General features: G+C 48.1%; 1 protein-coding gene across 15 annotated transcripts in view; it reads right to left on the reverse strand.

Annotated features, from left to right (window-relative positions):
* myo9aa (myosin IXAa) overlaps positions 1-14637 on the reverse strand; it is a 63928-nt gene that overhangs the window by 9311 nt on the left and 39980 nt on the right. For 9 of the 15 annotated variants that reach the window (XM_077023740.1, XM_077023746.1, XM_077023744.1 and 6 more), the window contains 13 exons: positions 12393-12514; positions 11693-11834; positions 9940-10135; positions 8608-8721; positions 7233-7302; positions 4661-4780; positions 4506-4545; positions 4271-4393; positions 2774-2854; positions 2561-2671; positions 1613-1735; positions 1234-1383; positions 231-541 (listed from right to left, as the gene is read on the reverse strand). In XM_077023740.1, the coding sequence (XP_076879855.1) occupies positions 231-541; positions 1234-1383; positions 1613-1735; positions 2561-2671; positions 2774-2854; positions 4271-4393; positions 4506-4545; positions 4661-4780; positions 7233-7302; positions 8608-8721; positions 9940-10135; positions 11693-11834; positions 12393-12514 (1703 nt within the window). The remainder of the gene's footprint in view (positions 1-230; positions 542-1233; positions 1384-1612; positions 1736-2560; positions 2672-2773; positions 2855-4270; positions 4394-4505; positions 4546-4660; positions 4781-7232; positions 7303-8607; positions 8722-9939; positions 10136-11692; positions 11835-12392; positions 12515-14637) is intronic. The other 6 variants (XM_077023752.1, XM_077023741.1, XM_077023747.1 and 3 more) reach the window with 3 other exon arrangements.

Here is a 14637-nt window from a genome sequence, read left to right on the forward strand (position 1 = left end):
ATTCAACACCACTTAAACCACTTTAACGCTATTGCACACATTTCCTAACACACTCCTGCGACTAGCTGCCAAACAGAAGCGTCCCAATTCGTTCGTTCCTAACATCTGGCAGACAACCAGTTTGATCTTGGCATGAACGAGCTCAGGATATACACTCAACTGTAACCTCCTGTACTATTAAACAACATGCCTAAAGAAAGCGTCCCTCTGTAGTGAGGGCAGCATCCTACCTCCGCTTTGCCAAATACCCTCGGCTTGCTGCTTGGAGTAGGATGGCCGCGTGCCGCTGCTGGAGGTAACCCTCCCGCACCCTGTGGGCCCTCCAGGCCGCCTGGATCACCAGAGCGGCTCTTGCCCGCCGACGGAGACACCGCCTCCAGTTCCTTTGCAGGACCACCGCCGCCTCCCTCCACAGCAGGAAGCGCCGTCGCTCTCTGAACCCTCGCCAGGCTGCCTGGATGGACATCGCTGCCCCTTGTTGGACGACGGGATCGTACTCCAGCTCGTCCCTCTGAGCGGCCCGACAGCGCCGCCACCAGGCCTGGAAAAAACAAGTACAGCGTAGAACTGGTGAGGGGATCTGAAGAAATGATCCACACCATTTGTAGATTTGCTCATGAATTGTTTGTTATTTTTCGTAAGTACATTTGTTTCAACACCGTTAACAAATTGCTATTGATACTTTGTACTGATGCGAAATGTGCAAGAATAGCAAACTGAATAAAACGAAGTGAAATAATCAAATGTTTTACATGGTTTCACAGTGACAGGAACGACAGTATAATAACACTTCACTCTGAACTGTTTATGCGGGCTTTCACTGCCGATAACGCTCCAATACCCTGATGAAGTGTTTTTCACTTTGTGTTTCTCTTCATATCCTTCGCACCTGTCACGAGTCTTCATTCAAACTGTTTGTTTTTGTTCCATCAAGAAAAGCTCCCTTGTACATTTTAATAAGCCAGAAAGCTTTCAACACTGAATCCCTCCCGTGAAGTCCTATCCACCTCAATAACAATCAAAGCCATAAGCCAGCAAATCGACAGAGCGGAACAAAATGACTGAACAAACAAGAGTTCACTAGAGAACAGGGAAGACAGATCCTTAAACACATCACTTACAATAACCCATCTGGAGGTGCGTAAAAGCGTTTCTTGTAGGCGGGCTGCTCGGCGTGGCAGAGCGAGCCAGCGTACGGTTATGCGTGTGGCGGCTGTGAGGCAGGTAGCGTACCTGTACGACGCTGGCTGCTTGTCTCATCCTCACGAAGTTCTGCCTTTCCAGCAGGGCTCGGAATCGGCGCTGGAGACAGACGATCCTGCGCAGCACCTCCTGGTGCAGGAGGTCCTGTAGCTTCTGGCGTTCCACCTCCCGCAGGAACACCTGAGACACACATGCATACACGCCCCCACACAGTGACGCGCCAGACCGCAAACATCACAGCATTCTTCGGGAATACTAATTCTAATTGAAGGTGGTGCATCATCCTCCAGGTATCGTGAAGAGCAACGCGGAAGCATCCGGAAAACGTCGCTTCAGGTAATTCCAAAATGAACATTTAATTCAGCTAATTTTGCAAAGCTAAAAAGTCAGACAGGGCTCCGGGTCATACCATCGTGCGGCCCACTTGGAAGCCGTCGGGAGAGAGATCCACCCTGTGCAGGTAACAACTGATGCACTCCTGTGTGGGTTGCAGGTCTTCAGGTAGCATCACATGAAAGTGACGAACAAACTCCTGATGGGGACAATAGGGGAAAAGAGGGGGAAGACTGAGGACTTTTGTCCACCTATACGACGTCTCGTTTGAGCTCTGCAACGTGATTGAAATTTACCACTGCTCCTCAAGACCCACGTGGCTAAGAGCTGGATAGGCTGATTCAACGTGGATAAGATCACTCAAAAACAAAAGCTACTTATCCCATTCCAGAAGGAACATAAGCCCTCTTCACGGAAGACCATAGGGGTGGGAAGCATGGGACACAGATGCTCTGTGTATGTAATTACTTCAGGCCATGTTCGTTACGGACAAAAGGGATGCTGTGTGGAAAACCAGACTGCCAAGGTGAGCACACTGTCCAGATATTCACCAATAAAGGCTGAAGACCACTCCTTCACCGGGGCAATTACTGGACAGGATGACACTTTAATGCAGTCATTAAAAAGTCACTTGGTCTCAAGGCTGAGGGGACTTCCAAAATGGCCAATATGCACTACGTATGTACTTAAGTATGTTTACCATTTTAAAATCACAACAATTCACTATATGGCACAGGATAGAATGAATCATTGACTCCTATGTTATTTAATTTCGTTTTGAGCGTATAGGTCAGGAAGCCATGTGAACCGACGGCAACAATATCCCAGCACTCTGACCACACCTAGGCAACAGCACACCGAAAACAATGAGCTCAGCCTTGGATACTGTTGCCATGAGCAAACACAGGAAATGACAATGCATAAGCACCATTCGACAGAGCCACAAAATGTGAGTGGTTCACATTGACAAGGTCCTACAAGACGATCTGTGTGTGTGTGTGTGTGTGTGTGTGTGGTTAAATACCTGAAAAGTGTACTTGATGCTGTAGCCAGACTGTCGGATGCGCACGGTTTCTAACATGCCTGTATAGCGAAGTTGTCTCAGCACCAGGGTGTCATTGAACCGCAGGGGCATCTTGGGGTAAAAGAACACAGAACATCACGTCCATTCCTATACCTCCAAGGCCACCAGAGTCAGACAGCAGAGTTGTAGCCAATTGGCTGGATGCAAAAATACCTTCTCCGCGTTGGAGCGTATGCACTTGACAAAGTAGGGCTCAGACTGACCAAGAGTCTCCATCAGCTTATTTAGAGAAGCCTTAAGAAGGAAAAACAGAGATCATTCACATCAGTGTGACCATATCGGACATATTTTTAAAGAACCCATGTTGTAATTTTTTAAGGGTTTTTATTGATGTCACTTATAACATTTATGTGGCTTTATGGTGTGAAAAAAGTCATTTCTATTTATCCCTTAAAGTTAATCAGGCTGTTTCGGTTATTGCTAAAATGTAAGAGATATAAGATATATAAAATATAATTTAGTACTGTGCGTCAGTCAAAAACCAGTCACAGATTAAACATGACTGAACTGCAGTGTAAACTGATTTCAAAACGGGATGTTTTGCATCTTACATTCCATTTATTGACCATTATGGATTGGGGGAGTCAACAGGTTAGAAATCCCACTTACATACTTCTAAATTCTTTACATACTTCTAAACTATTTTAATAAAATTAGGGAAATTTAGTTTTTCTCTTTTAAAATGTAGACAACAAATCTACAGTGTGTTTTTGTGAGTGTGCTTGCGATTCAAGATCTGTTGCATTTTATATATAAAATTTTAAGTGTTTCATAATTCCGTAACAAACATGGCCAGCACTGACCGAACTATCGGCATAACCTAGTGTGATGTCCTCTGTGAGCAGAGACCTAGATGACGGAGCTGAAAAACAAATAAACTCAGGCCTCACCTCACGCCATGTGTGCGCACGTGTGTGTGTGTGTGTGTGTGTGTGTGTGTGTGTGTGTGTGTGTGTGTGTGTGTGCGCACCAATGTCTGGTCTGAGGGAGGAAGGAGAGGCATCTATTTTGGCGGTCAGGAATTCACTTTCTCCTCTCCCAAAAAAACAACAACACATCAGGCCTACGACAGGATGTGGGGAAGTGATGTCATCCCACATTAGTGCGGGCGCACGGCCAGGACCTGCGACGACCAGGACGGCGTGCGGGCGTTAGCGTTTTCCCGATGCTCCCTTGCCACAGAGGGAACGCATGTCAGGGCGAGTGTGAGAGGAATGGAGAATTCCGCATTTTCTCTGCCAAATAAACTCTAGGAGTGAGAGCTGGGACTGAGAGCCAGTGTCCAGTGTGTGGTGAGGACCAGTTTAACGAGCACTTTGGCTCCGTCTTCAATCGACCTTAGAACAAGCTCAAGCAGCAAGGATGTCCGTACTGGACAAAAGGCAAATGGAAGAGATCCATTTTCTATTTCAGGAGGGAAAAAATACTCATCCTCTCCCCACATGTTCACTAAACGAAAAAAAAAAAGTGTGTTACAGCCAGGAAAAAGCAGACATGATGTAATTAATCTGCATTTTGTTCAGGCCTGTGAATGTGAGCTGGATGGATAAAGCTGTAGGCTGGGTGCACAAATAAGAGACATCGGCACGGCGAAAACGGCCTCGAAAACGCCACGACAGAAGCAGGATGAAGCGGAACGTCATTCCAGACCTGGAACTGGGCACTGATACTCGGGGGCTTCTTCTTCTTGTGCAGGTGCAGCAGGGACTTGGTGATGCGATCCTGTAGGGTCAGCTTGCTCAGGTACTTCAGGGACTTCACGTCCAACAGGTGCTGAAGCGCACGAGATCGACATGTGTGTGAACAGGTGCTGACGCACACATCATCACGACAAACACAAGCGCGAGTTTGTTCCAGCTGTGTCCATCTAGCTGTATTCACTCACCTTTGGGAGACTGGGTCTCATTTTGTAGTTTTTGTTCCTCCTTGGTGGGGAAAGTTAACACAGGTTAATAGGGACCCGCCATTGGCAGGCGAAGGCACTGGAGGAGTGTGTAGGGTGGGGTGTGTCGTCGGCCAGATGGAGGGAGGAGATCTTACATGAGGATGCCGTGGGCTCGTTCCAGAAGCTTGCTGCTGGTGGAGTTGATGAAGATGCCATCCTCATCGGAGGTGGACAGCCGGCTCAGTCTTGCACCGCGGCCGTTTCGGCCATCCCTGCTGAACAAAAGGCACACACACACACACACACACACACACACACACACACACACACACACACACACACACACACACACACACACACACACACACACACACACACACACACACACGTGCGCTCAGGAATCACCTCGCATACACAGCTGGCCATCGGAGTCCCGGACAGATCTGGCACTGGACCCATGCGCTCAGAGTTCATCCAGGAAGCTGCGACGAGCAAAATGCACGGGAGGAATTGTGGGAAACAGAATCCACTTGGGTATGTTTGAGGCCACGTATTTGCCTCGCCCATGGCCAAATCCAGAGAACTACACACGACTCAAAAGAACATTTCACTATATTTCAAACTGGATTTGACTAATTGAGATCAGGAACCTCCCGTTCATGAGGCGTGGCTTGATGTCCGCCTCCTTCAACTCGCTGTACGCGGTCGTCTGCTGACTTGAAGAGGAGGCACAAGCCCATCAGCACCGCGGGCCGGTGAAGGGCTGGGGGCGTCCAGAGGTTTACTTTGCATCTGCCTTTAAACCTGCCCCCAGTGGCCTTGCCACACACACACACGCGCACACACACACACACACACACCGAGACAGCCCTGGGCCGTGGCCAATGGGATCGCTGCTAGATCAAACACCCATGTGACAGGAAATGGCCTGCCCGTGTTATGCACAGCATGAGCAAGTCATAGCAAACAGGTAGCAGCTTCTACAGCGGAAGGGGCAATGAAGGAAGATCATGTAAAACTAAAAAACTAAGCATTCCAAGCGTTTTGAGGGTTATGTGCTGCATAGTTGACCCTCAAGGTGATATGAGCTTTAAGAGAGCTTTGCTTTCACACTTTTAGGCATCATGTATCCTCTTGCTAGTCTGCAGGCACAGTAAAACAAAAGTCTAACAACACAACATAAAGTACAAAGTCAGCTGCATTGGTTTTCAGTAACCAGACGTCTGTTAAAACAGCGTGTGCTTGCGAATGTTTCGTTTAAGTGGACTTCGAAGGCCACGTTTTTCCTACTACAGAGCAAAGCGGTGACTTGAATCCTGGAGATGTCCGTGCACCGAGCCTGCGTTGGATGCAGTCAGGCCCAAAGTGCCGAAGGAACACGCTGGGCCCCAGCGAGCAGGACCCGAGGCATTCTGACAACATTAACAGCTGGACCAGAACCTCTGGCTGATGTAAACCCCTGGCATGCACAGACACATGGAGCACTGGGACTATAAATAATAGGACTTCCATAATGCAATATGAGCCAACAGAGAATAAATTAGAGGCAGTGGTGCAGTCTGGGCCTATAAATACGTACGGCAGAGACTAACGCCCGTCCTGCTGCGTCCACTATTGCAGTGAGTCTGGTTCAGCCCAGCTTGAGGAGCATGTTATGGGAATCCATAAGGGCTGGGCGTGCTTACCACACTTGGCTTATACTTTTTTGAATGCAGGAAAAAAAATATTTAAAAATTGGAATGAAAATTATAACTATAAATGAACTGGGTGGGTGAGTTCATGCCGTGAACTCTCAGTAGGAGGGTTAACATTAACCATAAACTCCAGCAATTGATTAACCCCTTTTTGTGTATATATATAAAAAAGAGTTGTTTTTTTTTTGGGGGGGGGGGGGGGGCACCAATCACAGAATCTGACTTAATGTGCCTGTTAAAGAACCTTAATGTAAGATTACAGAAGAGAAAAGATTTTTATTTTGTATGTAAAAAAAATTTTTTAAGCTGACAAAATCCCCCCCCCCCCCCCTATAGCTGCAGAACAAAACCTAGCGGAATGACTCTGGCCTGCTTCGCTACTCGCTTGATCAGAAGCAGATGCAGCACAAAGTGGCGTGGGGCCCGTTTTCGGAGCGAAGCCGCTCTCTCCAGCACCGAGAGGCCGTTAAGTCCATGTGAAGCTGTGAGTAATTTAGAGGCTCCGGTGAGCGGTGTAGGCGGGGTGTGAGGGGCGGGGGGGGTTGGGGGGTGACGGTATGGGTCTCTGGAGCAGGTCCTGTGGGGAGCGTGGATCCACCAGGCCTCTGGACCTGACCTCCGGCCGAGTGCATAGCTGCACTCTGACATCACGCAGGAAGCAGCTGCGTGGGGTTTAGCGCTCGCCCAGTAACCCGGTGTGCGCTCGCCCAATAACCCGGTGTGCGCGGTTGCAAATCACATTAGGAGGACTTTACGGGCAAACAAAAGGGCCGTTGTCAGCCCTGCCTCACGGCCCACTGGTACAGGACGTGCGGGATAATCTCAGGGTGCAGGAGAACGGAGACGGGCTCTGGGTCACCCATTCCCCGCTAAAGGTCAAGGTAGAGTTGATAATGGAGTTTCTCCCCCCCCCCCCCCCAAATTTTTATTTCTCACTGAGGAATCACAGATAAAAATCAGGTTTTAATATTTTTATATACACGTGTGTGTGTGTGTGTTGAGATCGGGTGTGTCCAGCGGGGGGCGCTCTTACCGTGGGGTACACTCGTTGTTGCTGCCCTGCAGGTCTGAGAGTGGTGTGCGAGGACCCCTTCTACTCATACCTGGGACAGATCACAGAGAACAGGCCTTACAGAGGGCACCACGTCACACGCATGCAACCGGCATCACATGGACGCCTCACACAGATGAATGGTGCGGTTACAGCCAGCATGACGGATGACGTGAGGTTCGTGTATGGGATTAGGACTGGTCCGGTGTCGGGAGGAGATGGTGCAGGCTCTTTGGTGAGTGAGTGTGATTCACAAACCATGCGTTCTGACGGGCTTTAGAGGGCTTTGGAAGTAGAGCTGTCCTGCTTAAGCTAAAAATAAACCACGTGGCACAGCTTTTAAACTGCAGGAGTAAAACGTCTGGTGCAATTGGTGCGTAGTGATAGTGTGAAAATATATTATTCACACTAATGCCCATTTAATCATTGGTAAGGCAAAGTCAAAAACAAACAGGTTGTCTACCAGAACATACTACCACCGTAGTCTCATGAGCATATGAAAAATATTCTAGCAGAACGTCCAGCTAATGATGACTGCTGCTGTTGAGAAACACCAGCTCATCAGCTTTGGTACTGCATTTCAGATTTTAGCAAACACGCTACAAAGCACATCGGACACATATTAGATGTACATAGAAAATAAATCTGAAAATGTCACAAAATTATACACCAAGATCACTTTTAATGTTCATGTCATGCATTTGCTAAATTGCCTGAGTGTCTAATGCGTGCTACAGCTCGTCCCAAGCACCAGCCCAGACCCGGGGGGGGGGATATGGACCGTGTGCAGCCTCTAGGTGTGCATTAGCTGTAGGGTGCTAGAGGAGCATGCAGATGACACTGAACCCAAGCACACACACACACACACACACACACACACACACACACACACACACACACACACACACACACACACACACACACACACACACACACACACACACACACACACACACACACACACACACACACACACACACACACACACATGGCTGTTAGTGAAAGAGCTGGTGCACATGCCCGATGTGACATCATGCAAGAATGCGTACAGACACATGGACAGATGCGGGACCGACGGGCTCAGACAGAAGGGGGGAGACCGGCCACGTGGAAAAACCCAGACTCGGCGGCGACGGATAGGACTTGGGGGGTGGGGGATGTTGGGGAAATAAATAAAATCAGACCGATGCCGACAGGCCGTCTGTGGTCGAACTCTGGGTGAGATTTGTCTATGGAAGCGGGGTTGGTAAACTAGTGCGGGCTGGATGTCGGGTTTGGCTGGACTGCAGCGCGACCAGCGCCTCGGGCCTCGGTGCGTGGAGGAGTGAGGAGAGGGGAGAGGGGGAAGAAGCCTTACTGTTTTTCTCCTCTTTGCACCTCTGCAGGATCTCTAAGCTTCGCTGATGCACAGGGTGATGCAGAAAGCTAAAACTATCCACGCTTTTCAAGACCGCACACGGAGCGTCATACCCTTGGGAAGCAAAAAAAAGGAAACAAACCAAAAAAATAAAAAGAGAGATGGAGACAGAGAAAAAGCAGATTAAACAGGCAGAAAATGTGCAATTACTAGAGAATCACCTTTAAGCTTCAGCTCCACAGAGAGAGAGAGAGAGAGAGAGAGACAGAGAGAGAGAGAGAGACAGAGAGAGAGAGAGAGAGAGAGAGACAGAGAGAGAGAGAGAGACAGAGAAAGAGAGAGACAGAGAAAGAGAGAGAGACAGAGAGAGAGACAGAGACAGAGACAGAGAGAGAGACAGAGAGAGAGAGAGATCAGGCCCAAAGCCTGCAGTGGTTGGGCTAGGTCTACCTGAGCTTAGCCAATGGCTGCTCTCGATTGTGCAGTGGCCCCTCTGCCTGGGTGCTCTTTTAAAGATTACTGCTGTTTCAGTGATAATGATGTCAACTATAATTATCTCTCACTTCCATCCGCCCTCCATGGGAAGATGAAATATGGCTTTGAGAGTAATTTCATTAAATTAAATGAAGCCTTCCCTTGGAGCTCTTTTTAGTGAGGGAGAATGAGTAATCAAGACCTAAATATTGGGCCATTTATCTTTAGAAACACATGTCTTGTTCATAAAACCGTGATGGCGGGGGAGGCGTGTGTATGTTCTGCGGTGAAAAGGTCGAGCCTGACTCCGATACCTCAGAGGCCATTCTGGAGTGAACGCCATTACTCAACTACAGGTGAACGACTTCTAGAGTTAAAGAACTCACTCCCCGGCCTCTACTGTTTGACTATGGCGCTAAGCCCCACGGGACGACGCATTACGGCTCGGCCAGTAGCCCATTAGCCTGCAGGCTGCCTTAGAATCCCAACGCAGTGAGAGGCGAGAGAGCTGAAGATCTACAGAACAGCAGAGCAGAAGGCCAAGCGGAAGGAGCCAGGCAGTATGCCTGAGCAAGTTCAGAAGCTAAGCTAACGCAGGTTGGCTTGGATGCAAACACACACAGACACAGGATCGCAGCGGAATTGACCCCACCTGTGAGCACAGGGCGGCGAACGTACCGCGCTACACCGAGCGACGGCTCAAACTACTGCACTGCGGTGATCGATGGCTGAAACTACCATGTCTAATGCTGGGTGATCATCAGTGGGCGGTCATCAGTTATTCTCCTAACTACCAATCAGAGTGCTTTCCCGTTGGGTGTTGGGCCAATCAGAGGCCTGCATGTCTAACGGGCTCACCGCTCTTCTTCTCGACACGTCTCTTCCCCGCCTCTCGGAAGGCCACGACGGCTCGGAAGTAGGCGCGCAGCACAGCCCAGCGGAACGTGGCCACGGGGTCGATGCCGATCAGGCCGCCGATGAAAGCGTTCCGGCTGCTCTTCAGTAGCGCCACGATGTCCGGACGCATATGGTCCGTGTTCTTCTCCCGGAAATCCTGCAGGAGGATACAGGAGTGAGTTGAAGGCAGTGCTACGGGGTCCCAGCCCCTCTCTGGATTTTATCATATACTCATTTAGGACTTGGAGACATCAGCTGGAAGGTTGTGGGTTCGAATTACAGCTCTGCCATGTAGCCACTGTTGGGTCATCAGGTCATACAATGAAATACAACAATGTCATATTACTGCATCAGCAAACACCACGTCATCTCCCAGTTCAGCACATGGCCGGAGGACATTTTGAAGCTTCTATCCAGAACCCCACAGCATAACATTAGCTGCTTCAACTGTATTTGCTGAACCACTAATTGTGGGTTTGGAACTGAAAGGGTCAGGGTTAACAGCATAAACGCAACATATAGCAGCAGCATCAGGAGACTGGCCAGAATAAAAGGCAAGAAAATGCTGCTTACAAAAATACAAAACAAACACAAAATTCTAATCTCCAAATCACTTACAAATACCACTTTCAAAACAGGCTCAAAGACAGACAAAATGATCAACTGCTAGGATAACTGAACAGCTAGCTTGACAAATAAAGACAGCTGTGATAGATTCTCACAGTTGGCTGGTGTCTTGTATGGTTTAAGAACATAAGGTCTGCTACAAACCACACGATGACCCTTTCAGGGTCTCCTGTTCTGCTGCCACACAAGTGTATTTGTTTGTAAACAAATTACAGGTGATTTCCACAGCCAGTTAGTCAGCCAACAACGCATAAACTCTATCATGGCCAAGTGATTACTGTGGAGACTCCTGCAAGCCAGCACAGATTACCTCTTAAAGATGGCATTTTCTGCCAAAACCAACCGCTAGAGGCACAGCTAGTCAGAACATATACACAACAAGCTCTTTAAACCAGTGCACAAAACAATCTTACAAGCTATATAAAAACATAATATATAATTGCTCAGATCACAAATGTAATTTAATGTGCTAAGTTTTTGTTGTGATTAAAATGTTTAGAATCTTGAAACCACCAGAGTATATTTTTTTAAGCAGTGTTTCAGTCCATGTCACTATGTGCAAGCTATGAACGTTGAAATTAACTTTGCAACATCGTAACAGCTTTAACAGTTTCATGGCCTTGGTGACCCACTCTGGGCTCCACTCAGATCTCACCGTGTTCCACATTTTCACAATACTGCAGCCTAAAGAAACCAGCGACTAAACAACAGTTCTTCAGGAATCAGGGCTGGGGGTCGGCGCTCGTGGCCCAAGCTGAAACACCTACACATACATGAGATTTCGCACCTTTGGTACAGTATTGGTCACGAATGTGTGTATCCAAAACCTCGCTCTCGGTTTGAGGACCGAATCTTTTATTAGGTTAGTTCTATTGTAAGAATAGGCGGTATAATCTCTTTGATGTTTCTGCAGAGTTCTTGCTCTACTTTGCTTCGACTGCTAACACGGATCAAAAAATATTTTCAGATCGGCGATATTCCACGAGGTCTGTTCATGACCACGGCGGCTACGTTCACGTGAGATGAACACCAGACGGAACGCGTGATGAAGATGCTGGATGTGATGCTTCGCCCAGGGGGCTCTTACCTTCACACCATACTTCACCTTCCCAGCGTAGTGGCGGATGATGAACGCTGGCTCCATCACGGCGGGGAACTCGATGTAGCTGTTGCCCTCATGCTGCCGTTTGAACTTGTCCAGCAGCGTCTGATTGGTGGCCTGCGGGAAGCTGAGGCAGGACAGACAGGAGGAGCGTTAGACCCACCCCCCGCAAACACACCACAGCCCCCCCCACGCGAACACATGCAAGTTCATGGCAGGGAGAAGAAACATCACGGTGGTAGAGACAGTTTCAAACATGTATGGAGGGACAGAGTCTCACGTGCGCGCACACACACACACACACACACACACACACAGTTCCTCTGGCCTTGAGAGGGACAACTGCTGCCAGCACTCCGACGGAAACCCAAAGGCAGCAGGAAGAGGAAGAACGGGCCATGAGAGACTAGAGCGATGAAGAGAGCCCATCCAGAGGGTCACATTTCCAGCTATTTTAAGCAGAGGCGACTTTATTTTGGCCCATGGTGAAAACGAGGAAGAGAGCGCCTTTTAAAACGCTCCAGTTCCTGTTCTCGATAACGCATCTCAAACAGGTTCCTCTCCTTTTAGATTGAAATGCAGACAAGTTACTCAAATCTTTATGGATGGGCATGAAAAATGTGTATGAAAGAAATCCGTGGTGCGTCAGCGGCTCGCCGAAGCCGTTGCAGGAAACAGAACTCACTTGCATTCTTCGTCCAGTAGGTGGAACAGTGCTGTTGGTTTCTTGCTGATGAGGGTGATGCAGCCAGTGTTGTCGATGTAATCTATGTTATGCCAGGTAATGCCTTCTGCTCTGTACTCTTCCTAATGGCAGAGAGAAAACACCATAATCAACCCAGTTGACTCTTAAAGCAGGACAAACACAAGCTGACTGTCTGAAACCGAAAAGTCACAGCTTGACGATACATTACACAAGGCCCCTCTGGAAAGAAGGCAATAATTCTAAAATAACAAGAAAAATATAACCATCTTTCTTCACACACAAGGGTATCGATAACATGGATTGTTCACTCAATTTACTTTTAATATGTTTCGTTACGCAACCACGCAGTCCCGCCCTAACCTAGGTATTTCTTTCATATTACCATTGCAGTTAGATCAACAGACAACAGGCCAGGGAGGCACTCTGGTGTCCACGGCGGTGACGCTGACATGACGTGGCACATAGCCACGGCCTTGCTGTTTCAATAACATGAAGGCATTTTTAACATTTCTCTGGCTTTTTTTATTTTACATTTCCGTAGACTTTAGCACACGTAAATAAAAGGGTCCAACCCGTAATACAGTCAGGGTTTCATAAAAAACATTTTCTAGTTAAATGCAAAAGTGTACCATCAGCTGAACAAACCAGTTAAAGCTACTCTGTAGGTGTTGCTAAATCACCAGGCTGAAGTAACACATCTGAAAGGCAATCAAATGTTCGTTGCCTTTCCTTCTGTATGCTAAGAATGATGGACATATTTGGAAAAATAACTATATTGAGTAATTAAATTGAAATTTATTGAAATCATGAAATGAAAAGGGAATTAAAGGACATACCACTGTGCGTATGACTGAAAATGAGGTTACATTAAAGACGGATCAATACATTTATTTGATCGTTATTCTTTGATCGTCTTTATTTTCAGTGCATGCATGTGCTCTTGAAGCAAAGGGCAGTTTATCTGATCTGTTTAGTTTTACTTCCTTGATGACGGTGACGATCCTACAGGCTCAGGCCCTCGAGGAAGACTCCGGCAGGGTGAGGAGTGTGCGGCCTGGCCCTTCTTCCTCACCCCATCCCAGCACCACGTGCAGCTTAAAGCAGCCAGGACCTCCGACCTCAGTGACCACTCATCACGCAGGCCTCTTTGGGACTGTCGAGAGGAACGGACCCAAACCGCAGCCAGACGAAGGCGAGTAAAACACTGCTGACAACATCTCCGTAAATGGCATAGAGGGGGAGCCAAACAGGGGGGGGGGGGGGACTGCCGGTAACGCCAGACGGAGGGTGGGCACGCACGTGTGGCGCGTCCGCCTTCTCCCAGAACCACCCCGGCGTGGCGGGATTTATGTGCAGCAGATGGCACACATGCCAGGCGTAGCTGAGGAACAGGCAAGACGTCCCACAGCCCTGGCCCACAAATGTGCCGGTGCGAGGCAGGACTGTTAGTACTATTAAAACCACTACTGCTCCTTTTATTACTACTGCTACTACCATCACTACAAAAACAAATGAATACCTCTGCCAGTAATTAGACAGTCATCCTGCCTGATTCAGGACACACCCGACATCTTAAGTGTGACTGAAAGGGCGACAGTTATGTTTGAACATGCTGTGGTTGGACTGTGCAAAGGAAAGTCTGCTTTCGCATTAGAGTTCATTCAGGTTCAGTATGCAGTGCATGTGGGAAGCAGCAGACTCATTCCTAACATCTGAATCTAACATTTTCCGTCTCTCGCCACAATTTATGTGCGGAGCCTGGCGGAGTGTGCTGCATCCCATAATCGGTATCTAGGAAATGAGGGGCATTGCCATCCTTATGTCGGGTATTCCCCCCACACCCTTTGATTTTCCCATGAATAAGAGAAGCAGATAGCTGTGGATGCCAGTGTACAAGTACACACCCTTCCTAATGTGCAGGGCTCAAGGTAAAGCCTGTTGCATGGGCGTTGGCGTTGGCCATTACAAAGAAATCTCACCCACACTTTGAGTCTATTTACATAAAGGCAATGGATACGCCGATACCAGATAAAACGTCTATGACGTGCAGAAGCAGAGTGCTGTACTACAATCTAAACAACATCCAGCCTCATCATGCCTGAATCTGACTCATTATATACAATTAAAAAAAACACATACATCACCAAACAGGCGTTACGTTATAACACCATATGGCTCGACCTTCTAGCTAAACTGGCTAAACTCACACCAGTGCTGGCAAGAC

Source organism: Brachyhypopomus gauderio, chromosome 12, assembly GCF_052324685.1.
Source record: "Brachyhypopomus gauderio isolate BG-103 chromosome 12, BGAUD_0.2, whole genome shotgun sequence".
Taxonomy (NCBI): domain Eukaryota; kingdom Metazoa; phylum Chordata; class Actinopteri; order Gymnotiformes; family Hypopomidae; genus Brachyhypopomus; species Brachyhypopomus gauderio.